The sequence below is a fragment of the Thamnophis elegans genome, chromosome 4, assembly GCF_009769535.1.
Source record: "Thamnophis elegans isolate rThaEle1 chromosome 4, rThaEle1.pri, whole genome shotgun sequence".
Taxonomy (NCBI): domain Eukaryota; kingdom Metazoa; phylum Chordata; class Lepidosauria; order Squamata; family Colubridae; genus Thamnophis; species Thamnophis elegans.
In genome coordinates, this window is record NC_045544.1 from 42,744,366 (window position 1) to 42,769,679 (window position 25,314).

A 25,314-nucleotide genomic window follows, 5' to 3' on the forward strand; every position below is an offset into this window, starting at 1 on the left:
GTGAGAATCAGTGGCTCAGAACCAAGGGGTTGAACATGCCCACAGCAGCCTCAGGTGGCCATAAGGAGCAAAGCAATCCCTCAAACAGCTTACCTTTACATGAGCTGCTTCAGACAGACCAGATGGCATAGGTTGTACCAGAAGAAGATGGAAAAAGCTGCTGGATCATGGAAGACAATTGCAGCCTGCCTGCTCAATGAGTTGCGGTGAGTTGAAACAGCTTTGCCCATAGCTTTCAAATCCGTTTGCTGAAGCATCACTAGTCCATGGGTAGGAGTCATACAGTTCAGCCATTCTTTACACTTTAGTGTAAAGTTCTTGTATTAGTTCTTGTGTCGTGGGCAAAAAAGAAGCATATAAATTCCTTAAATGAAAAAGTATGAAATATTCACCACCATATGATGCCTATTTTCTGGATACAGAAAAATATGTAAACAACATGCATGAAAATGTGTGTGGTTTTTTTTAAATAATTTTAGTTGCACACTGCCAGAGTCCCTCTGTGAGCAGTTCCTAAATGTGATTCATAAATAAATAATTCTTTTTAACAATTATAAAGTAGTGAATGTACTTGATTTATTTGCGTGTTTATGTTTTGGGTATTGGCTGAATCCAGTTTTTTTCTCCCTATAAGAGGGGAAAATGAGAGAGTTTTCTCTTCCTCACTTTCGATTTCCAAACAGAAAATTGCTGAAAATGCCTTCTGCCCTCTACATGTATTGGTTAAAAGTAGATTAGGTGTCCTCCCTCTAAATGAGCAAAGGCTGCTCTTGTTTATATACTACCAGTTAAGTGATAATACTCTCTCAATTTCTCTTCAGCTCAGGCACAACTGAAAGAGCAGGTCAGAGCAAAGAGTAACTGGAAAAATGGAAACTCTTGTTGCAGATAAGACACATATGGGAGAGAGGAGCACTTTGGACCTGACAGATTCCCATACAGAGACAATTATTAAAAGAAGCACTCTTAGGAAATATAAGATACTCTGTGTTGTAAGTATTATTTTTTACTTACATTTGAACGTTGCATTTGTTGTATCCTCTCTGTTTCAGTTTTATGATTAACAGCATAAACATGCTCCTAGTTTTCCATTGTTTGCTTGGAAATATCCTGGTCCTGCCACCTTTTTTGTCACATTTGTCAGCATGAATAGAGACACTTTAATTTGTTAATGTTTTCAGTGGACGGTCTGCTTCAAGGGCTAATACAGACTCTTGAAATAGTCAGAGTTAGCAAAGTTGGGAGATATCACTGTTTCCTGTTTATAATATATAAATACTTCCCTCTCCCCCTGTCTGTCTCTCTCCCTTTGTTTAAAACAAAAGTGAATGTTTACATCTGGGTTGTATTATACTGCTGTATTACTATGAATTGTTATAGAAAGCAAGTTTAGTGTCGTAGTTAAAGGCATTTTCCCACTAGAAAATGAAAGAATGTGAGTGCTAGTCCCACTGCAGGCATAAAATTAGCTGGGTGATTTTGGATCATTTTGGGTAGGTGAGTGGGTAGGCAATTGCCCACAGATTACTTTTCCGTGTACTTGCTAGGAATCAACATTTACTTGTAGGGACAAAAAGGGAATTATTATAGGTTTAATTTATAATCTAGTGTATCCTAAATTCCACACATCTGAATTCAGGCAGGAGAAACTGATCTACAGTGGATAAGAGTAATTCAGATCTTTAGGCAAAGGATAGAAGAAAAAGTAGGACTTCATCCTGTTAAACTGGAACTAGAACTGGACTAAACTATGAACTCCTTTCATAACAGACATCTAGGACAATATTCTCTGTGTTTCTAAGGATTCTTATTCTGGGTTTTGGCTTCTTTCATCAAATAGGTGTGGCAAAATGAAGTGCCTTATACCTTGAAAAGGGAGAGATTTCCAAAGTAGTAGATCTGTGTTTATTATTGTTTTGTGAGAGCCTTCTTGCTCTGAACTTTGACACAAACTTATCAAAGCTCTTGATGCATATTACTGCTTACTAAATATTGATTTTAAAAAAAGGAACAATGTTATCTGTTGGAAAAATTCCCAAGAAACTTTAAGAGTGAGTGGTGAACATTTTCCGTAAATTTATGGTTCAGAAAGAGAAGACAAAACATTACTATGAGGTATTCTGTAGCTCCTTCTGCTAGAGGAAACACAGTTTCTCAGTCTAAATATCAATGGTCTTCGACTTACTACCACAGCTGACTCCAAAATCTCTGTTGCTAAGTGAGACAGATGTTTAAGAGAGTTTTACCTCATTTTACCACCTTTATTGCCACAGTTGTTTAATGAATCACTGCAGTTGTTAAATTAGTAACACGGTTATTAAGTGAATCTGGCTTCCCCATTAACTTGGCTTGTCAAAAGGTCCTAAAGCGTGATCATGTGTCTTAGGACATTGCAACCGTCATAAATATGAAACAGCTGCTAAGCTCCTGAATTCTGATCACGTGACCATGGGGTTGCTGCAATGGTGTTGTGTGAAAAACGATCATAAATTACTTTTTTCAGTCTTGTTGTAACTCCAAACTGTCACGAAACACATGGTTGTAAGTGGAGTACTACTTGTATTTTATATCTTTTTACCTGTGAAACATTTTAGCCAGTTTTTTATATAGTGTACAAAGCTGCTGTTTCTTTAGTAATGATTTCGTAAGACAGAATTGTCGGGTTCCAACAAAACTGTAGGTTTCTAAACTGCTGATGAAGAAGGACTCTGATGGATTAGAAAGAGTGTACGAAGAGAAACAATGATAGTGAGGGACCAAGAGAATAAAACCAATGAAGAACATTAAAGGAATAGGATATATTTAGCCTAAAAAGAAAAGGCTAAGGGGAGACATGATAGCAGTCTTCAAGAGGTTGCTAGAAGCCTTTGAGGGAAGAGGTCTCAGGGAGGAGAATGTGCATTTATTCTACACAGGGCCTGAGGGTAAGACAAGAACCAATGGATGGAAGAGAATTTGTCTCATTAAACTATGCCTTAGAATTCATCTAGAATAGGGACAGAGGGAATAGTATAAAAGTGATTGCTATTTTTGTTTCTTGGAAGATTTACAGAGGGAAATTCAATCACGAAATAAGGATGAATTTCCTGACATGACAGCTGTTAAGCAATGGAAAGTCTTGCCTTCTAGAACAATGGGAGCTAGAAATTCTAGAGATTTTCAAGCAACGACTGGACAATAATTTATCAGGGATGGTCTAACCCTTGCCCTGGGTGGACTAGAAGAGCCGTTCTTGGACTAGAAGAGTCAGGTTTGGTGTAGAGGTTAAAATGTTGGAATGGAAGACCATGAGTTCTACGCCTGTCTTAGATATGAAAGTTGGTGAATAACATTTAGGCAAGTCATTTTCCCATAACCCAAATCAACTCATAGGATTATTATTAGAGGGAAAACAGGAGGCAGAAACATTATATACACTGCCTTGAGTTGTACAAAGTAAAGACAGGAAATAAGTCTAATAACAACAAAGTATTATTAGCTATTTTTTAAAGTTGTGAAAGCAAAGGTGAGATATATGTCTAATAATAAAAATAAAAAGGTTATTTTTACATTTTGAAATTATTTTACCTTTTGGAAATAAGGCTACCCTACATTGACATCCTAATGGATTTCTGGAGCACATCCTAATAGATATACTACTCATCTTCTACATTTGAGAGATTTGAGAGGCAATCTCAACAGCATCAAGTGAATTATTCTACTTACTGCTGACCACCCCTTTATTATCTACAGCTATTTGTAAATGAAGCTTGTTTTTGATTGCCCTATGGAATTATTTTTGTGAAGAGAAAAATAAGAAAAATGAGTCAGTTCATTTTTTCTACATTGTTGCATCCTAAATTATAGCAACGTCTGGGGGAGCCAGTCAATGTTTGTAAGGAAAATGGAGGATGGAATAGTATTTCACCATCATGAATTCAAAGGAATATAAATGTATGTGTTAAATTTAATCACAATGTAGCTGAAGTAACTTTGATTTCAAATATTAAGTGTTTAAAAGCTTTAGGGGCCATCTTGTAAAGATACCTTTGGTTTTAATAGCCTTTGGGAATGTCTTGAAGATCTGACTTTTCTGTCAGGCACAGATACTAGATTGTCATTAAAGCCTAATGTGTATTCGCAATTCGCAATTTAATGGGTTTATATGCCGCCCAATCCCGGGGGACTCAGGGCGGCTTACAAATACGAATGAAATAAAATAACACACAAGGGGAGAATATAAACAATAACAAACAGTTTAAAAACACAACATACATCGGTTTAATTGGGGGTTGAACCTGATTTGAATCAGCAACCCCAGGCCTGCCGGAACAGCCAGGTTTTGGTGGCTTTTTGGAAGGCCGCAAGGGTGGGAAGGGTCCGGATCTCTGCTGGTAGCTCGTTCCACAGAGCTGGAGCAGCTACAGAAAAGGCTCTCCCCCGAGTGGTCGCCAGTCGGCATTGTCCGGCCGACGGCACCTGCAGGAGGCCTAACCTGTGAGTTCTTATCGGACGTTGGGTGGTGTGTTGCAGGAGATGGTCTCTCAGATATCCAGGTCCAGTGCCATGTAGGGCTTTAAAGGTAATCACCAGCACTTTGTAGCGCGTCTGGAGATTAATAGGGATCCAGTGCAGCTCGCGGAAGATAGGTGTAACATGGGTGTACCGAGGTACACCTGATATTGCTCGAGCGCATTCTGGACCAACTGCAGTCTCTGAACACTCTTCAAGGGCAGCCCCATGTAGAGTGTGTTGCAGTAGTCGAGCCTTGAGGTGACGACGGCATGAGTGACCATTTGAAGTGCCTCCCGGTCCAGATAAGGTCGCAACTGATGCACCAGGCGAACCTGGGCAAAAGCCCCCCTGGGCACAGCCAACAAATGATGTTCTAAAGTCAGCTGCGGATCCAGGAGGACACCCAAGTTGCGAACCCTCTCTGAGTGGTGTAAGCTTTCACCCCCCAGGCTAATGGATGGAAAATCCAGACTATCCTTGGGAGGAAACATCAAAAGCCACTCGGTCTTGTCTGGATTGAGTGCCAACTTGTTTACTCCCATCCAGACCCTAACAGCCTCCAGGCACTGGCACATCACTTCCACTGCTTCGCTAAGTTGGCACGGGGCGGACAGATACAATTGGGTAACGTCCGCATACTGATGATATTTGATCCCGTGGCGGCGAATTATCTCACCCAGTGGCTTCATGTAGATGTTAAATAGGAGGGGGGACAGGACCAAGCCCTACGGCACCCCGTATTTGAGGGGCCTAGGGGTCGACCTCTATCCTCCAACCAACACCGACTGCGACCTGTCAGAGAAGTAAGAGGAGAACCACCGTAAAACGGTGCCTCCCACTTCCACCTCCCCCAGTCTTTGCAGAAGGATACCATGGTTGATGGTATCAAAGGCCACTGAGAGGTCAAGAAGCACCAGGATAGAGGACAATCCTCTATCCCTGGCCCGCCAGAGATCATCGGTCAGCGCGATCAAAGCAGTTTCGGTGGAGTAACCAGACCTGAAACCCGACTGGAAGGGATCAAGATATTCAGCTTTATCCAAGGACTGTCGGAGTTGAAAGGCCATCATCTTCTCAACAACCTTCCCAACAAAGGGTAGGTTGGAGACTGGATGATAGTTATTAAGAATAGCTTGATCCAGAGAAGGTTTCTTAAGGAGGGGTCTCACCACCACATCCTTTAGGGGCTGCGGGAAAGACCCCTCCTGTAGAGAGGTGTTAATGATTCTCTGGAACCAGCCTCGTATAACCTCCTTGCTGGCAGAAACCAGCCAGGAGGGACACGGGTTCAGTAGGCAGGTGGAGGCACTTACCGCTCCCATGGCCTTGTCCACTTCCTCAGGAGTAACAGGTTGGAACTCAATCCAAGGAATCCGATCAAGGCCCACCCCCGGCATCTCAGCAGTAACTGCCCAAGTGGAGTCCAGGTCCGTCCGAATCTGGGCGACTTTGTCCGACAGAAACTGAACAAATTCCTCAGCTTTTCCCTGCAAGGGTTCCTCCGCATCCCTCCCCTTCAGAAGGGAGTGGGTAATCCTAAACAGGGTGGCTGGGCGAGATTCTGCGGATGCAATAAGAGTGGAAAAATGCGCACATTTTGCCGCCCGTATTGCCATGAGATAAGTGCTAATATAGGCTCTTAGCAGTGCTCGGTCAGATTCGGAGTTACTCCAGCGTCGCTCTAGGCGTCTCTTTTGGCGCTTCATCTCCCGGAGTTCCTCGGTAAACCAAGGAGCCCTCCTGGATCCACTGCCGCGGAGAGGCCGCAAAGGCGCAATCCGGTCAAGAGCCCCAGCCACTGCTATATTCCAAGCAGCGACCAAGGACTCTGTCGGGCTGTGGGCAAGGGAGTCAGGTATATCCCCAACTCCGTTTGAAATCCCAGAGGGTCCATCAGGCGCCTGGGGCAGAACCACCTAATTGGCTCCACCTCCCTGCAGTGGGGGAGTTGTTTCCGAAAATCTAGCCTCAGTAGGAAGTGATCTGACCATGACAGGGGCGAGATCTCAATGCCCTCTAATTTCAGATCACGTCTCCACTGCTCCGAGAGAAACACAGGGTCGAGCGTGTGTCCCGCTGTATGAGTTGGGCCCAGAATTACCTGGGTCAAGTCCATGGTTGTCATGGAGGCCATGAACTCCTGCGCCCCATCAGAGCGTTCGCCAAGAGATGGCAGGTTGAAATCCCCCAATACTATAAGTTTGGGGAATTCAACTGCCAGTCCAGCTACTGACTCCAGGAGCACAGGCAGGGCTGTTGCAACACAGCTGGGAGGTAGGTACATTAACAACAGGCCCGTTTTACCCCCAAGGTCCAACTTCACCAGAAGAGACTCACATCCGACAATCTCCGGAGCAGGGATCCCACGAGGAACCAGTGACCTTCGGATGATGGCAGCCACTCCTCCACCCCTTCCTTGCTGTCGTGGTTGGTGGAGCACCTGAAACCCTTCAGGGCACATTTCAGAGAGGGGGACTCCTCCCTCATGGCCCAACCAGGTTTCAGTAATACATGCCAGATCTGCCCCCTCGTCTAATATCAGGTCCCAGACGAGGGGAGCTTTGGCATTTAGCAACAAACAACCTGAGGCCAGGGCCCTGATCACCCTTGCCACATGGTATTTGAGATGAACTATCGGGGCTGGAACGAGGGATCGCTGTGACGTAGCGAACCCTCCTTCCCCGGTAATGGCCAGTCCTGAAGCTTCCGTCATACCTGCCTCTCCCAAATGTAACCGGGATGCTCTGGCTCGTCCCCCTATCCGTAGACCCCTCTCCCCAACCCATGGCCCCCACATTACTCGGCAGGCCATTCACCCCAAACACTCCGGGATGAGAGGCGGTTTCGGGCCCCCATCCACTTCGGCTTCTGCACTCAGCGGAGGGGGCCCTAGGCCGCACTCTCAATCCCCTCATATGCACCAAACAACCATACTAACATACACACCCTACTATAACAATAAAAACAGTAGGTACAATAAAGACAGGGAATAAAAGTGTATGGATTGAATATAATTTTTAGTGACATTGGGTTTACTGTACTATAATGTTACTTTATAATTTCTTCTTTTTATGTTTTGCTCTCTGAGCTGCCCAAAGTCACAAGATTCAGACAAGCAGAAAAATAAATTCAATTCAATCATCAATCAATTGAAACAAACAAATAAATGAAGTTTATCTTGTGTTGATTTCTCTGGAATTTTGTTAAGGTATATTATTCTGGTCCAGGAGGAGAATATTTGATAACATGCCTCTGTTTTTAGGCAGGGGGTGACAAGGAAGATATCAGTTCTACTTAGGAGCTTAGTTAGTTCATTGATTAGGATTTATGCCTTATGAAATGCATATGTAGATTCTCAGCTGAAATCGGCATTTAGGCAAGGTACAGGTTGTACATAGTGAAAAAAAAGCACAGTCATCACTATTGCCACTTCCAGCAGTCCCTTGTGACTGGGCTAATACCTCCCTGTTTGGTTAAAGGAAAAGATTGTTCATTGTTGTCCCCTTCTATTGCTTAGTCAAGAATATCCAAGGAACCTTTTTGGGAGCATCAGAAAACAGAGTGGAGAGATGAGTCTGCAGAAGGTAAGGCATAGATACCAGGATAGGATATTGGGGCCAAAGATTTGGATTCTGACCATGCTAAAGTTCTGAAGTACTCGTCCAAAAGTGAATTAGGAACCCATTGAAAAATTAAAGCCACCTAAAATTATTCCAAATGTTTTGGAGAAATTCATGCTTTTTACTTATAGGATCTATTCATTAGTGGAAATTTGCTATGGCCTCTCAATTACTGTTGGGAATAATTAGGAAACATATTTCCCTAGTAGTGAAGTTTGGGACTTGCACATAGTCTTGTGTAGTTTGATGAATATGTCACGCCATATTTTCCCCAATGACCTAATTGACAAATACAATATTGCTAAAGACATTATTTTGGTTTTTTTTTCTATTTTTTAAAATTTGGATTTATTACTCTTAATACATCTTATTACTCGTAAGAACATTTTTAAATGTTAAACCAACATTGCTTGGTTTTCAGTGAAAATAGAAATGCTCTCGGTGTTTTTAAAGATGATGACTTCACAAGGCAGTGAAAAAAAAATATTTGACCAATGTTTACAATTTCCTCCTTGCATTAAATCTGTATACAGTATATGTTCCCCACCTCACTTCAATTGACTGAATATAGCTCTTATTCTTATTAGACAGCAATGCTATAGTCTATGGATATGATGTAGTCTTGATTTGGCTTTTATGCTACTATAAAACTTCATTCTTTCTGTTGTAACAGTAACAGCTCTCTTTCCTGGTTACCTCTGTCCTCTATGGCTCAGAGTGCAGTGCAGTGCAGTGAAGTATGCTGGGTCAATCTGTTCCTGCTTCTTTTGTTCTAGATAGCAGGTTACTCAATAATTGTGAAAGAAATTCTCTCCCGTCATCTCTCTGTGTGTGTATTTACAAAGCCTTATCTAAAAAAACATTTACATCCTTGAATTACAAACCAAGAACAATAACCAATATTTGGACAGTGTCTAAATAAAATAATCTGATCTCATAAACATTGGATTGTTACTGCAATTCTAAATAATTTAATTGGAAGGCTGAATTGATTTTAGAGGGATTTCATTGGAACATATCACAGCTGTACCAGAATCTGAAATGAGTTTCCTCAAAAGGAAGTTCATGTTTAAATAGTTTACTTTCAAGTAAAGATGCTAGGAATGGCATTGTCATAATACAGTTCAAGCATGATCACTTGAACTGTATTATATATGCAGGAAACTATCCCCCTGCTTTGTTGATCGTACACATGTATGCATCACAGTCTAATATTCATCAGAATCAGCCAACAGTAGCTGATCTTTTTCTGATATGACTTCTAATAATAGAGTAGAAGCCCCACCATCAATCTCATCCAATATTTTAGCAGTGATTTTTGAAATATTCCTGATTTTCCCTTTGAGAAAAAGTAGAAAATTACAGTAATCTTTCGATTGGGACTGGCAACTTGGTCATAAAGTGAAATGATGACTAAGTGTAATCACAACTGGGTTTACATCCAAATAATTTGGATATCTGCTGGTGAGTTAGGGCTGGCTGGCTGGGGGTATCAGCAATTGACAGGTGAACCCTCTTCCTCTCTGGGGGGGAGGAGGCTCTTGGGGACATACCAGAGTGGGGGGCAGGGGTACAGTTGTTCTCATGGTATATGTCTCCCTTTGTTCTCCCTTTTGCCAGCAATGTGGCAGGCAGTTATGTGAAGAGGAGGAGGAGGAAGAGGAGGAGGAGAAGGAGGAGCACCAGGGCTCTATTGAGGGTCATGAGGAGAGGGGAAACAAGAGTAGCTTTTATGTGTAAAAAAGGATGACTTAATGGATCATGGATTGACTAGTTATATTATTGTACAAATTGTAAAATTGTATTCAAACCAAAAAGAACAATCAAATTAAAATGCAGGAAAAAATAGATGAATTGATATTCCCTCCTTAGCCAGCATGGTCCCTGCTGAAATGATGGGAGTTGTAATCTAGAATATATGAAAAGTAAGGTATTTCTGGGGAAAGTTTATCCAAGACTGGCTTCCTTATTATGGGAAAGGAAGTCTCTTATATTTCTAAAGATTTCTGGTATTTTGTAATATACAGACTGAGCATAAGTGGATTGTCAGTTGAATTACTCCCAAATTCATCCTAATGAATTAGCTGTCATTTTTGGCATTTCAGAATAGGTGTTCATTTCTCTGATCCAGTTCACAGACTGGCAGTTTATTGTCGTTTTTGTATATCTTATCCATTGTTCTTTAACAGATTTTGAATGACATCATGATTTACCTCACAGTTCACTTGAAACAATGACTTGTCACTCATAGCTACATCTCTTCTTTATGTAGCAAATAAGAACTATTTTTAATTTGCATAGGGAGAGGAAATACTACGTGTTTAAACTTAAGTAGCTACAGCAAATATTTATACCATTGGAGAAAGGTCACATGTAGAATTTCCTGGTTCTGGTAGTATATAACTCTGTTCACTTAAAATAGAAACATAATGTCTATCTGCTAGTTGAAATAGTACATTTCAACAAGTAGATTTTTTTTAAAACCCCTCTAATTCAGGGGTCGGCAAACTTAAACACTCAAAGAGCCATTTGGACACATTTCCCACAGAAAAGAAAATATCAGGAGCCACACAGGTTCTAACCGGAAGCCCCCTGTTCAATTCTGGAGCTGACCATAAGTTCAGTTCCCCCACCATAGTTTCTCTTAGGATGGCGTACTTTTTTCTCTACCTGTCATAACCGAAAGCCCTATCAATTGTGGAGACAACTGGAAAACCCTCCCCTTGCCATAGTGTCTTCTCCTGGCACCCTGTGCTTCTCTCTGCCCCGCCCCCGAAGGCTCCTCTCAAAATTGGGTGCCGACCAGTGATGGAGCTGCAGCAGAGGGAGGAAAGACCCACATGCGGTTCCAGAGCCACAGTTTGCTGACCCCTGGGCTAACTGATTTAGTTCAGACATATGAGAAATTATATTCCATTGTAACATGCATGGACAATCATTTTTTAGTTCCTGCTTTGTGTTCTTATAAGATATTTTTCTTTTAAAATACAGTATATCTTAAAAATATTTTAAGATATTTTGCTGTAGAGTTATAGAAAAGATGTAATGGACTTAAGAAAGATAAAGTCTTCTTGCAGTTGAACTTGACTTCTACTAGCTACATGCACACAAGGAAATAATTTCCTTGACATTAGGAAAGTAGTTTGCTGTTCTCTTCTTCTGGGAAGAATTTTGACTTCCATTGTATAGTTCCATAAATTCGTGGATACCCAGGTACTGTGTTAAAGTCTAATTATGCTCAGATTTTGGATGACAAACAAGATTGGCTAGATCTTGGGACCATCTCTGGGACCCTGTCATAATTGTTGGCTATTTTAAAGACATTAGGTTCACCTCACCTGTTTTTCCTATTTGTGAGAAAAACAGAAATTGTTTCAGTGTAATTCAGTGCTTTAGAGTCATGTAACACTTTGGCCTCAACAGATTAATCTGAGCCATATTATTTGGGTAGTCACAAAAAAAGTGGAATTATCTGTACGCTTTTAAAACAAACCACAATTCCTTATTAAGCCTGAATCCAGACTAAAGTTTAGTTAAACTTCCATTATAAAATGAGATAAAAGTAAAACCTTGGATTATCTTAGTTTATAATTATTTTAATTGCACTGGTAATTTGCCCTCACTTTTCTTTATATCATGGGATTCTAAAAACATCCCAACACCTTTTTTTGATAAATCATTGATACACTAACAAGAATCTAGTGAGGTAAGCAGGTCCTTGCTTTGAAAAATATCTCCTTTTAATTCTAAGGACCTTGACGTTGAACATGTATTGTTTTTTTGTTGATTTTCTTGTTGAGAATGTAAGTACAACATGATGTATTTTAAATTTATTCTTCTTGTTTAATAGGTTCTTTTCATTTCTTTGGTCGCTGTAGCCCTTGGACTAGGTTTAGGACTTGGACTGAAGGATTCTCAGCAACAAGGTATGTTTACTTCAACTGAACCAAAACTGTTAAGAAAAGGCCATGTCACTGAGTTGATATACCTGTATTTAAGCTTTCACATAAAAATGTATTTGATTCAATGGTGACAACATTCACATGGCTATCTGTTCTTCTTGACAATACTATTGAAATAATTTTAGAAGTCCCTGACTTCTAGGATTCTATTCTATTATTTTATTTTATTTCCCAGGACTATGAGAGTTGTGTTGGTCTCAATTTCCACAAGAAAGTTTCAGTTTCAGCTTTCTGAACTGAAAGCTTGGGAGAGATTCACACTCAGGCCACATTGACAGAGACCATGAGTAAAAGACTGAAAAAGTCTCTGCATCAATAACATTAGAGATAATTGTGGGATTTCTGTAAAAGTTCCCCATTCCCTTTCAATAAATTTTGTTAGAAAAAAAACTTTGGGAGAATTTAGACATCAGTTGGTTAAGTAATGCCAGCCATGGTGTATTGATTTTTGTGTGGAAACAAACATTCATATATATTTTCTATATGCTATTTTAAATGCAGAGACATAGACTGGAAAAGAATATGAACAGATCAAAATGCTTTTGGGTCCTGATCATTTTTGGGGGGACAAATGTATTTTTCCAATGGCTCCCCCCCCCCCCCCCCCGGCCAAACTTTCAAGTCTAGCCTATGACCTACAGTTCTGGATTTCCTGGTAGTGTTCTATATTAACTATATAAAACACTGCTTAGTATCTGAGCCCAGACAAGATCACTCAGATGCTGTTGTCTGATAATGCTTAGAAATAATAACTACAATTTAAGTAGAAATTCAACACAACCCCTCAAAACTTGACAACAGGCAATTGGCTTGCCTACTCAGTTTTCTTGGTAATTAGCAATTCCAAAGCTCTTACTGTTTTTTGTTGTCCATTAGCTCTAAACTGGACTTGAACACTAGATAGCCCTTTAATTACAGTAATTATAGTAACATAAAGTAATGAGCACTGCAGATTGGAATAATCTAAAATGTTAAGTTTCAGTAGATTAAATCCTCTGTTTAAGAAGTATGGTACAAGTTGTTCGAGGAAGTTGCTATAGATGAATGATAAAGTACATAAAATGCTTGATTGAGAAAACATGGGAAACAGAAGTATTCAGCTAAAACGCTGAGTTTGTTTCTTAGAGTGGTTTGTGAAATGCTCTGTTTCCATCTCAACTCCTGGTTCCTGATGAAATTTAAATGAGAATGGATAGATGGACAGGCAGAATAATGAAATCTGTCATATTTGATTTAGCCTTATCTAAAATGATAGGGTAGGATTAATATTTCTAGCATGCATAAAGGAGGAAGAGAATATTATTATAGAAGGAAACTCAAGATAGCATTCTAGAGACTAAATATTCAGAATGTGTGGCCATACACTTTTCAGCTCCTAGGTATCTACATGCATCTAGAATGAATCACAGCATCTCATGTTAACGTCCCTTAAGTAAATTGAAAAGCAGTTAGAGATTTTTAGTTTTGTCACTGGTGAGTTATGGTTGTGGACTTCTGCATCCTGCTTTTAATGCAATATGTACAATATAGGGCAATATTGATTGTACATATTGCATTAAAAGCAGGATGCAGAAGTCTCCAAAAATGAAAGTCAATCTAGTTTAATCCCAGTAGATTTTCAAATCAAGTGAATTTCATATTTATATTATAGTGCCTGGTTTCATGCTAGTGAGGAATAGCGTGAAGACACAGATACAATTAGGCCTTCAAAAGGTAACTGGAGTCATAGCAATTCATATTAATTTAGCTGTTTATTAGCTAAGTCTGCACAGATACCACTCTTCCTGTTACTGCTTAATTGCATTAGTGTGCTTATTGATGAGGCATGAAAAGATTAACTTTAAGTGAGATATGAAAATTAATTCCTAAGTACGCTGGTGGTTCAAGATAACCTTGGACATTAAAGATAAATCATAAATAAGTGACTAATTTACCTAATTTATGTTCTGGCATACTGGAAGAGTTGGAATTTATATAATTCATTGCATAAAACATGCATATGGATTAAGTGTCCTATGCTACAGTAGATGTGTGAAACCTCTGTTGGAGTCCACTCAGTAGACACTGTCTGAAATGAAAGTGTTCTCTCTCTTTCCAGAGGGAGAGGGAGAAAGGGAGGGAGAGAGAGAAAGAAAGAAGGAGAGAGAGAGATTTTTGCAAGAAGTGCATTGTAGTAACCACCCTGTGAGGTGACCAAGGCATGAGTGATCATACCTTCTCATTTTGAACTGCCTATTTAGATCTGTTGGTTTGTTGCCAACCAAAACTCCTGAAGCCTTTGTTTCATTAAAGCTGCTTTATCTCTCTTGTCAATTTCAAGGAGTGGAACAGTTGGGCAAGGAGAATTATTTTGTCACTTCTATCTTTTGCTTATTCATGAGTAGTTTCTCTCTCTCTCTCTCTCTCTCTCTCTCTCTCTCTCTCTCTCTCTCTCTCTCTCTCTCTCTCTCTCTCTCTCTCTCTCTTCCTCCCTTCCTCCCTCCCTCCCTCCCTCCCTCTCCTTAACTTGAAACTTTGTCTTGCATTCCTTTTATGTCCTTAAGATAAAAAGGTTTCTAGGCTACTCTTATCTTTTTTCTAGATGTTGCTGTCAAACTAAACTTTGTTCTTCTCGTGTCTTCCCTGTATATTGAAGAAGAAAGAAGAATTGCTATCAAGGCAATGATCAGACAAGTGAGGCTTGAGCCCATTCCATGAAAATAATTTGAGTAAACATCTCAGTTATGGCCCTTTCTAACTTTGACATAGAGAGAGAGAGAGAAAGGAGAGGGGAATCACATACAGATTTCCAAGATTCTGATATTTTAGCTCTTCCTGAATAATTTTAGAACTATTTCGCATTGATTTCTTAGTCTATATGTATGCTTCTATGTCTGTCTGCCTGTCTGCCTAGCCAGAGCTCCACATTTGTTTCTCTTCCTTAAATGTTTTTAGTTTGGGAACCCAATTTCTTTCTCTTGCCTGAGGCAAGAGTTTTGATTTTCTTAATGACTCCAAGCTATCTACCAGCAGCTTCCATTTCATTTCCCTTAATAATGAACTCCATTTACCTTAAGGATCCTATTTCCTTGGAGTTTTTTTAAAAAAATTACAGATCAGCGTAACCAGATTTTTAGCACTCAAATTAACTTCCTTCTGGCAATCCCCTGCCAGTTTGCGTCAGATTTAATTTCTTTACTTCACTCTAGAATAGAATAGAATAGAATAGAATTCTTTATTGGTCAAGTGTGATTGGATACACAAGGAATTTGTCTTTGGTGCAAATGCTTTCAGTGTACATAAAAAGACAAAATACATTGGTCAAGAATCATAAGGTACACAACATTTAATGATAGCCATAGGATACAATGAGCAATCAGGAAACAATATCAATATAAATCGTAAGGATACAAGCAACAAAGTTACAGTCCTGTTACAGTTATTCTTTATTCTTTATCTCAACTGTATTGCAACTATCTGGGTTACAGCAAAGTTTAGTCAGGCATATTCATACCTCTCGTTTTACCTCAGAAACAAATTTGTTTGGTTAATTTCCTAACCATACAGCTAATAGAATATATTGTGCATCTGTGGACTTAACTGATTTGTATTCATTCATTTAACTTTCCTAAAGATGAACCAAGATAACCTCTTTGTCTCTCTTTTTAATCTAAATGTCAGTAATTGAAATCCATCTTCTCATATGTGTTTTTCAGGAGAAACATCATGGCTGAAAGATCAGTGTGTCTCTTCTAGTGCTTCTCAGTGTCCAGAAGGGTAAGCAGGTTTAACAAGCAGATTAAGAAAACAGGGTTGCTTTGCTTCAGAAGTAGATAGTAACAGTTCTGCTTCTTTTATCGAGAAACATTTTTTCAAACTGATGCAAATGTTTAGAGGCCTGTATATGAGATACAGGCAGACCACGGTACTTCAGATATATAAATAATGAAAATGACATCAGAGAAAGCATTTGAGAATCTATTTTTTGATTGCCAAGATGTTTCTACTCTCCAATGAGTTTCATCCACTGGTCAATTAGATAAATGATGTCCCCCCCCCTCCACAACCCAAGCAGGTTATTTTATGTTTAAAGTTACTAAGCAATAGTTGACAGTTACTTCTGTAAATTTATATACACTAGCCATTATTAGAACAAGGATGTTGCATCCATCAATGACATCTATGGCAGTCAAAACCTTTGACTGAGTCATTGACTTCCTTTATTACTACTGATATTTTTGGTGGGACGGAGTTAGGATCTCTACACTGTCATTAACTTGTTACAGGTTTTATAGGTACCAGTCCTATTTTTTAAAAATTTATTTGACACATTTCTGCATCCCCCATCTCACTTTAATGACCCTGGGTAGCTTACAATAAAAAACTCAATTCAGCTGAGTTCAGCTATAATAAACTGATTTCATTTCTTCCTGTCCTTTATGCACTTTTCTACTTGTCTCTCCATTTTTTTCCCATTAATACAAATACATCATTAATGTTGTGGCTGTCCTCTCACTTGGTAATCCTTTACTGGAATGTCTTCGTATGTTCCAGTACAATGAATAATTGCTTAATCATTTTAGTTCCCATGTATTATAAGTCATCAACAGGATTTTGTTTTGTTCATAAAAGTATTTATTTCTTATTCATATCCTTGTTTTTGTTCAAAAACTCAAATAACATACTGTATATAAATACTCCTAGTTCCTGATTACCTCCCACTGTAATAACCTTGTGTCATAGATCGGGCTGAGAGTGATTGGCCCAAACTCACCCAGAAAATTACTAAGGTGATGGGGGATTTGTATCTGGATCTTCAAGATCAGTGTTTGTCATGCTGAGCAATTTCAAGAGATATGATTTCAACTCACAGAATCCCCCAGCCTGCAATTGAAATCCACCCATCTCAATGTCGCTGCGGTTGAGAAACATTGTTCTAGATCCTAGTCTTTAATCCATATTCCACACTATTATTCATGCTACACCACCTGCAACACAACTTGCTTTGGAGAAAGAATAATAAAATGTAATAGAAACCCTGCAAGAAAATTAATGTTCTATCTGTGTATTGAGCAATCTATTACAATAGGTTTAATTTAAACCAATGTCTTAAGAATGCGGAAAGTAATATAAGCATCTCATAACCTTCATGTCACAGGGATTGTTAAAATATTAAAAATGCCATTATTATGCAGCCTTTATTAAAATGGAACATTTAATGAGCTGCGATGGCGCAGTGGTTAGAGTGCAATACTGCAGGCTACTTCTGCAGATAATCGCCTGCCAGCAGTTTGGCAGATCGAATCTCACCAGGTTCAAGGTTCACTCAGTCTTCCATCCTTCCGAGGTTGGTAAAATGAGAGCCCAGATTGTTGGGGGCAATATGCTGACTCTGTAAACTGCTTAAAGGGGCTGCAAAGCCTTGGGAAGCGGTATATAAGTCTTAAGTGCTATTGCTATTGCTAATATGCAATTAATAATCTCTCCAAATGATACTCTCACACCCACCCTTCCACTGCCCATCTATTGTCATAAAAATTACCTCTATCTTGGCTTCTACTTGAGTCAGCATTCTAACTGTGCAGGTCCTGGCACATAGGGAAGCAGACAGAGATCAAGCCATATATACATTGGTTTTCCTCCTGCCATGATTTGCACTGAGTGCACAAATACCTGCAAGACGCTCGTAGGAGGTAGGAGGCCAGGAGAAAGTAGCCTGAAGTTTGAGTGTTTTGTAACCTCTTTTCTGTCTTGTTTTATGCTGTATTGTGAACACATTTTTGCTGTTTACTTCCATTTTCCCCAGTTTGCTTTGAGTTGATTCAACCTTCAATGCTTCCCTTTGTATGTGTTCTGGGAAATTATACCTCTTGGCTTTCTTCCTTTAAAACAATCTTTGTATATCCTTGTCACATCAAAACTGGAACAATTGCCACACCTTCACTGTTTCTCTTTGCATGTGTTCTGATAAATTGCCTCTTGACTGTCCTCATTTAGAACAATGCATGAGATTGATGTTAATGCATCACATCAAAACTGAAACAGCTATGTTCAGAACATTTATACCTTGCTTGCATATCAGGCACAAGTAACCAGATCCACTCGTGAAAGGTTCAAAATCAGCAAGTTTGTTGTATTCTACCTGTATTACAAAAATCTCCTCAGACTGGTTGCCTTCCTTTGGGAATGTCCAGACCAGAGGTGGGTTGCTCCCGGTTTGGCCCACATCAGGTGAAGCGGTAGTAGTGGTAGCAGGAGGCCCCGCCCACCTGTCTGGATACTTCTGTGCATGCGCAGAAGCAGCGTGCACGAACCCACACAGGAGCACATCCGAACCGGTAGTAAAAAAATTAGCAACCCGCCACTGGTCCAGATAGTTTCATGGAATTTAATTGGGGGAGGGGGATGTGTCAGGGTTGTGCCTCTTGCAGCTACATAAGGACTTAAGGCTAGTGACCTGCTTGAATCTTCCTCCCTGCCTAGCTGGAATTTCCCAACATTGTCCAAGGGAAATTTAGGACTGTTTACACTACTATCAACATCTCCGTTTCACAGATTTGGGGGGGGGGGGGGGCGGAGTAAGGAAGACAGTGTATTTTTATGGTCAAAATAATGGATTCAAAGTTCAGTTGGGCACCACAGATAAAATCAGCAAAATTCTCCACAAACACAATATCAAGACAGCCTTCAACACTGACCAAAAAATAACCAACATCTTAAGAAACCCCAAAGACAAAATCTAGCTAGAAAACCAAGGAGTCTACGAAATACCATGCAAAATCTGCCCTGCAACATACATAGGACAAACCAACAAGAGAATAAATGCACACATCGCAGAACACAAGAACGCAGTAAAAAAAAAAAAGAAAAAAACTTTCTCCCTTTTCCAGCACCTTAAAGCTACAGGACATGAAATTAATTTTGAAGGAACCAAATAATCTCCAAAACTAAACACTTCAACAAGAGAATAATTACAGAAGCTATCGAAATAGAGAAACACCCCAACAACATGAATAAATGTGACGATGCCTCCCATCTGCCAGACATCTGGAAACTAGCCCTGGTCAACAAATGAGCCCCACCCACCACCCAGACCATTACAACACAAAACAATAACGGACACACAGCCAACACCAATCAGCACCAATGTACCAATCATGATACAACCACTCAGCCAATCAATCTACTTACTGAAACAACAGCAGCACTCAACACCCACCCACCAAGATTTATAAAAAGACAGTAGCTCCGACCATGCTTTAAGCCGTAACAGCAGCCTGAGGATGGCGACTGAGATATACATACATACATACATACATACATACATACATACATACATACATACATACATTTATATATTTGCCCTATTGAAGTGGGTGGACTTAAATAAAAAGTTTTAAAAAATGAAGTGGGTGGGCATGGCCAGCACAGGAGGCAGCCCTTCCCTTCCCCGGTCTCCTCAGGACTGCTCAGTCCCTACTCATTCCACAGATCAGCTGAGCTGCTCCGGCCACTGCCACCAGTAACTTTGGCTGCTTTTGCAGCCAATTGTGGCAACGCACCCTACACGCCTTGCACCCTCCTTACCTAATAATGACAATAACAGCAGGCAGTTCCAACCACGGAACAGCTGCCTCGTGGGTGCCACTCTGGCTGCTGCCTCCAGTGACCACTTTTGCCATCAATTGCAGCCACAAAAGCAGCAGGAGGCCAAGCGATGCACTCCATGCACCTTGTGCCGGCCTTCCAAAGAGTACGGTAGCAGCAGCTATCCACAATTTTCTACTGTTATTTTACCCTGACCCACGTGGCCCAGTACAGTGTTAAAAGTTAACATTTCAGAATTGTTATCGTAACTGGAGGAAAGGATAATGTGCAGGAAAATCTCCCTCCCCCCACACCTACACATCATTCTTTCAAAGAGGAGCCCTGCATAGATGCACATCCAAAAATGCTTTCTCCATGGCTTCAGCCTCCAGTCTTACAGTCCTGTGCAGGGAAGGCAGATGTTTGCTCCAAAGCTGCAGCGGCAGAGCATTGCACAAGCAGACTTCTGCAGCTACAGTAACATTTCTGAAATGTTAACTTTTAACACCTTACTGGGCCACGTGGGTTGGGACAAAATAACAATAAAAAAATGTGGATAGCTGCTGTTACGTACCCTTTGGAAGGCCAGTGTGAGGTGCGTGGGGTGCATTGCTTGGCCTTCTGCTTTTGTGGCTGCAGTTGATGACAAAAGTGGCCACACTTGCTGGAGACAGCAGCTGGAGCGGCACCCACAAGAAATTGCCTGCTGTGACTGTCACCATTAGGTAAGGAGTGTGTGTGGCGTCTGGGGTGCATCGCTTGGCCTCCGGTTTCTCTTGCAGAAGCAATTGACCACTCTGGAGGTGGCGGCCTGAGTGGCACCCATGAATCAGCTGTTTTATGAATGGTGGGATGGCCTGCTGCGACCTTTTGGGAAGCTGGCATGAGGGGCCGCTCACCCTGGCCCCACTTCATACCAGTATATGGGGAAAAAATTTGATCCCCCTGAAAAGAAGCTCTAGACGGTTTTTCAGAGGTCAAAAGAAAATAAGACCTGGTCTTATTTTTGGGGAAACACTGAATATTAAATGATCTTTTGCAGTAAATTTTCACTTTTACTTGTTGTACCAATCCCAAGTTCTCTTCATTATTTTGTATGCATGAGTTTTAATACTGGCTCATTACCAGTAACAATTCAAAAATTTCATCTAATTGTTCACCCACTTTTCCATATTCAGCATATTTTTGTAAACTTTGGACTCTACCAAGTTGTCAGACTGCACAGGAAACTGAACCTTGATCACTAGGCTTCTCCAAAACTATAAACCTGATTCCCATTTCTGATCTGACTGATTGTTAAAAAAGCAACATAGCTAATTCTAAAACTGAATTACAATCTGAATATTTTTATTTCACGTGTTTACAGTGTAACCTGTCCTTAAGCTTTCTTTTCTCTTTTTGTTTGCTTTTATAAAGTTTTGTTGGGCTGTATAGCTTTCAGCATTGTATTTTTTTTTCAGGAACATTTTCCTCCCAGGGAATAAAAAGAAATGAAACAGAACACAGCTTGATCTATCTAGTGTTTATTCCAGTTGTAGTGGGGTATTCAGATTGGCTTCCAGTGAAATTCATGTTTACTATAAATTCTTTTACATCCTATATCAAAACACTGTACTCCTGAAATCAAGGAAATCCTAAGGTCTGTCTGTCTGTCTGTCTGTCTGTCTGTCTGTCTCTCTCTCTCTCTCTCTCTCTCTGAAAATCTACAGGATGACAAATATCCTAAAGGAATAGGGTGTCTGTCATTATGCTGCTGAATCATGATGACCCTCAAGTTGCACATTTTGACACTTCACACAAATACCCCAGATTGAAATTTTTTGGAAATAATGTTTTTTTAGCAAGTAATTGCTATAATGCTGCTAACACAAAGTAAATTATGTATGTTGTGATTTCTTCTAGGTTTGATCGGTCCCCACTTATTCTTTTTTCAATGGATGGCTTTAGGGCTGAATATTTGGACTCCTGGGATTTTTTAATGCCCAATATTAATAAGCTTAGTAAGTAAGCACACTGTTTTAAGAATATTTATAATCAATGATAACTTTCTGCAACTTGAAAGATGCAACAAATTTTCACAGGATGGAGTGTCCTGCATAAGATAATCATTCCTTTCCTTCCTAGAGCAGTTGAATTGATTACCTATAATTACACTGAATGGAAGTTGGCTTATTTCATCCTCATGCCCACATATAGCACTCTTTGTTTAAGGACTGTTTCAGCTTATTGATATTCCAGAAGGGGGGGAAATGCCTCCAGGAAAAACCCTCATGAGTTTGTGCTAAAATTTCTTGTCCTTTTCCAATTGGACTGAAATGTTAGTAAGTGTGTGTGTTTGGGGTGGGGGGGGGGAGATGTGAAAAATCCCTCGATATAAAAATGGGTATTTCTCATTTTATATGTCCTATTTGATTGTAGAAACTTGTGGGACTCATGCCAAGTACATGAGAGCTGTTTATCCAACCAAAACCTTTGTAAACCACTACACTATTGTTACAGTAAGTATTTGCTTGGTCATTTACCGTATACATTTTATTTGCTATTGCTCTTATATGAATTGCTTCCTGTCCTTCAATAATAAGAAATTAAACAATATAAATGCTTCCTCAAACGCCCAATGCAAACAAACCAAAAAAGAAAAAAACTTAAAAGCAGTAGCAAAGAAGAATCAGTTGAAATGGCAAGCTTTTTTCTTCATTTCTCTGAATTCCATCTATGAAAAATTGGTGGTCAGAATGACTTTCAAATTCTTTTTATGGGAAACAAGAATGGGATGCTTCTGAAGTGCATTTGCATAGTCTGGGAAGAGATACCTCTTGTAATCCTTTCTGCAGTTGAACACATCCAGAGAGGACCAGATTGGGAAAGGCCTCCATTTTGAATTTTGAATTAATGTTATGATCACTTTCAAAAAATGTTCTGCCACTATGGCTTATATATAGTAATTCACAAAACATCAATTTGCTGAAATACAAACAGGTTTCCCACAACCTCTCCTACAACCTCCTCCTTCTATCCCTCAAGATTCTTTGTATTATTAGCAATTACTTTTTTTTTCTTTGCTCTATCCAAATAGACCTACATCTAATGAAAGTGTTGGTCACCAATCATTAGTGTTTTCTAAATATGCTCCAGAATTCTAGTGAGACTCAGAGGCATGCTTGAAAATATAACTTTACATTATATGCAGATATTTTTTCTGCAGGTAATTTGCAATTTATAATTATTAAATGTTAAATTAATAACTTTTTAAAAATGAATGAGATATGAACATTCTGGACATTTGAAATACTCACTAAATTAACAAACATTTTTTTACTAAATACTTATTAGATCCACAGTTGCAAAGTGATAGTAAAAAGGAAAAAAGATATCAATGCCATGCAAGTGTAGTACAAACAAATTAGCAGAAGGCAAATAAAGGTGACACAATAAAATATAATATTTAAGTTAGGTATTTTAGAGTATCAACCAGGTATTATCTTTTCTAGTAATTTGTTTCCACTTCTCTGCCAGATTTCTGGTCTCCTTACCTCTTTTCATTTCTTTTCTTTTCTTTTGCAAAAAGATGTGTTTCTCCAGATGGATTCATACCTCTTTTTTGTGGATGGACTCTTTGGCTTAAATGCTAGCATTCAGAGAACTAAATTCACTGTTAGTATAGTGGATTCTGCAATAACTCTGGATCTTATGTGGTGTACCCATGGGCATGAAATGGAACAGGGTTGACTGTCAGTAACTGTTTTTGAACTTTGTTGATGTTTAATAAATAAACGGCAAGTTATATTTTTGCTAGTTACACTGAGTTTGCTGTATATTCTAGACATATAGATTAAAATGGAAACTACCCACAATAATTTTCTAACAATATTATCTTCTGCAGTAGCTTCTATTGTTAATTGGATATCCAGCAAGTGTCAATAATCACTAACTTTGTTAGAAGGAACCAGGCAAGTCTCTTTATTCAGCAATAGGGAATGGTAAGTTAGGCGACTGGCTAGTTTCAATAACCTAACAAAATTTAGAATCACTATGACTGTCCTCAACTTGTTATAATTAGGCATGACCCAAGAACATGTTTGGTTTGACTATTAAATCCCTGAATTGTGAAATAAATCACAATTTTAAACTATACAAATAGAATCCTGGTTCTTGCTCGATCCTTGAATTAGTGAAATTGGAAAAGCTGTGTAAAAAGTTGGCCTGTCATTAAAAAAAGGAATGTAATATGGGAATGCTAGTTTGATAGTGGTTCCCAGTGCAAAAAATCTCTGCCATCTTTTGAAGAGTAATAAGCCCATCTCTATATAAAAATATTTATAAGGCTTTGTTGCATGTGCCAGCCAGTATATAGGAGGATTATTTTGTTATCTTATATAGTCAAGTGTTCATTTTGGGTTGGTGTGAACTCTCCTTTTGGCTTCTAGTCTCATATTCAGAAAATAGAAATGTAATTAAGCATCTTAGACCCTGAAAATCCCCAGGTTTAAATCTTATTACATATGAAATAATAAAATAATTTTGAATGATGGATTTTGGTGCTAGCTTCACTCTTCCTGGCAAAAGATTGTTTAATCAGATCTACAAAGTGCATGCTAAATATTTACAGAATAAATTAATTTACTGGATTGAATCTGAAGAAGTTCTAATAGATGAACAGGCAGGGTTTAGAACAGGTCAATCAAAATTAGGCCATGCTATGGTGCTGTAATGCCTAGTTTCATAAGTTCATTGATAAATCTAGACAGTTCCTTTATGCAACATTTATTGACTTTAGGTCCACTTTCAACATGTTTAAATAGTGGCATAAATTAAAAGAACATAGTTAAAGATCTACTTTTGATGCTCATTAAAATATAAGAGAATACCAAACTGAAGATCAGGTATAGCAATCAAGGAAATACCAGTAAAGAGGGGTGTTACAGCGATGTGTATTGGCTCCAGTTTTATCCAATTACTATATATATATATTAGATAGTTTCTCACTTAAGTAACTTTACATTTCATCCTCTTAAATTAGCCCATAAACATATCAGTTTATTATTGCATGCCGTTCATGCATAGCGTATCATTGCCATCAGTATTAACTTCCATTAGCCTTAAAAGAGCCTTGAGATCAATCTAGCTTTATTGTACAGAGAAGGAACCAGTAAAAAATTATTCTAAGATTCTCTCTTTTGCCAAATGCCAGAGATGCTGGAACTTGGTTTGGAAATCCATTGAGCAGATTAAGAGCTTTAAATATTTAGGGATAATTTTTCAATCTTCAGGGAGCAGAAATGTCCATCTGGATTATTTATCTCACAATGCACAGATATCTGCACCAGTTATTCAAACATTGTTCCCCCCCCCCCAGGATCACAGTTTATCCTTCTTGCAATTAAATTGTCTGCAGCTAAAGCCTGAGTACTACTGCTACATGGGGCTCAACTGGGAACATATACCAACATGATTAACTTAGAAAGAATTCAAACAAATTTTTTGAGAAGCATTTTCTGTGTTACCAGCAGAGCTTTAGGAAGCTGGAGTCAATAAACTTGAATCCAATCTCCAATATCCAAAATATAATTTTCACTTACTGGTTAAAAGTATACCACAGTTGTATAGTAGTATAGATTGACCCATTTATGCTGGGAAACTATTTCAAATCTTCTTAGAAACCTATCCAAAAG

The 25,314-nt window shown here is 39.2% G+C and overlaps 1 protein-coding gene across 1 annotated transcript in view; it reads left to right on the forward strand.

Moving 5' to 3' along the window:
* The first annotated feature begins 787 nt into the window (after positions 1-787).
* The window catches only part of ENPP3 (ectonucleotide pyrophosphatase/phosphodiesterase 3), a 71,459-nt gene continuing 46,932 nt past the window's right edge, over positions 788-25,314 (forward strand). The window contains exons 1-5 of the mRNA XM_032216203.1: positions 788-992; positions 11,965-12,040; positions 15,772-15,832; positions 21,545-21,642; positions 22,061-22,140. Coding sequence (XP_032072094.1) covers positions 870-992; positions 11,965-12,040; positions 15,772-15,832; positions 21,545-21,642; positions 22,061-22,140 — 438 coding nt within the window. The 5' untranslated portion in view covers positions 788-869. The remainder of the gene's footprint in view (positions 993-11,964; positions 12,041-15,771; positions 15,833-21,544; positions 21,643-22,060; positions 22,141-25,314) is intronic.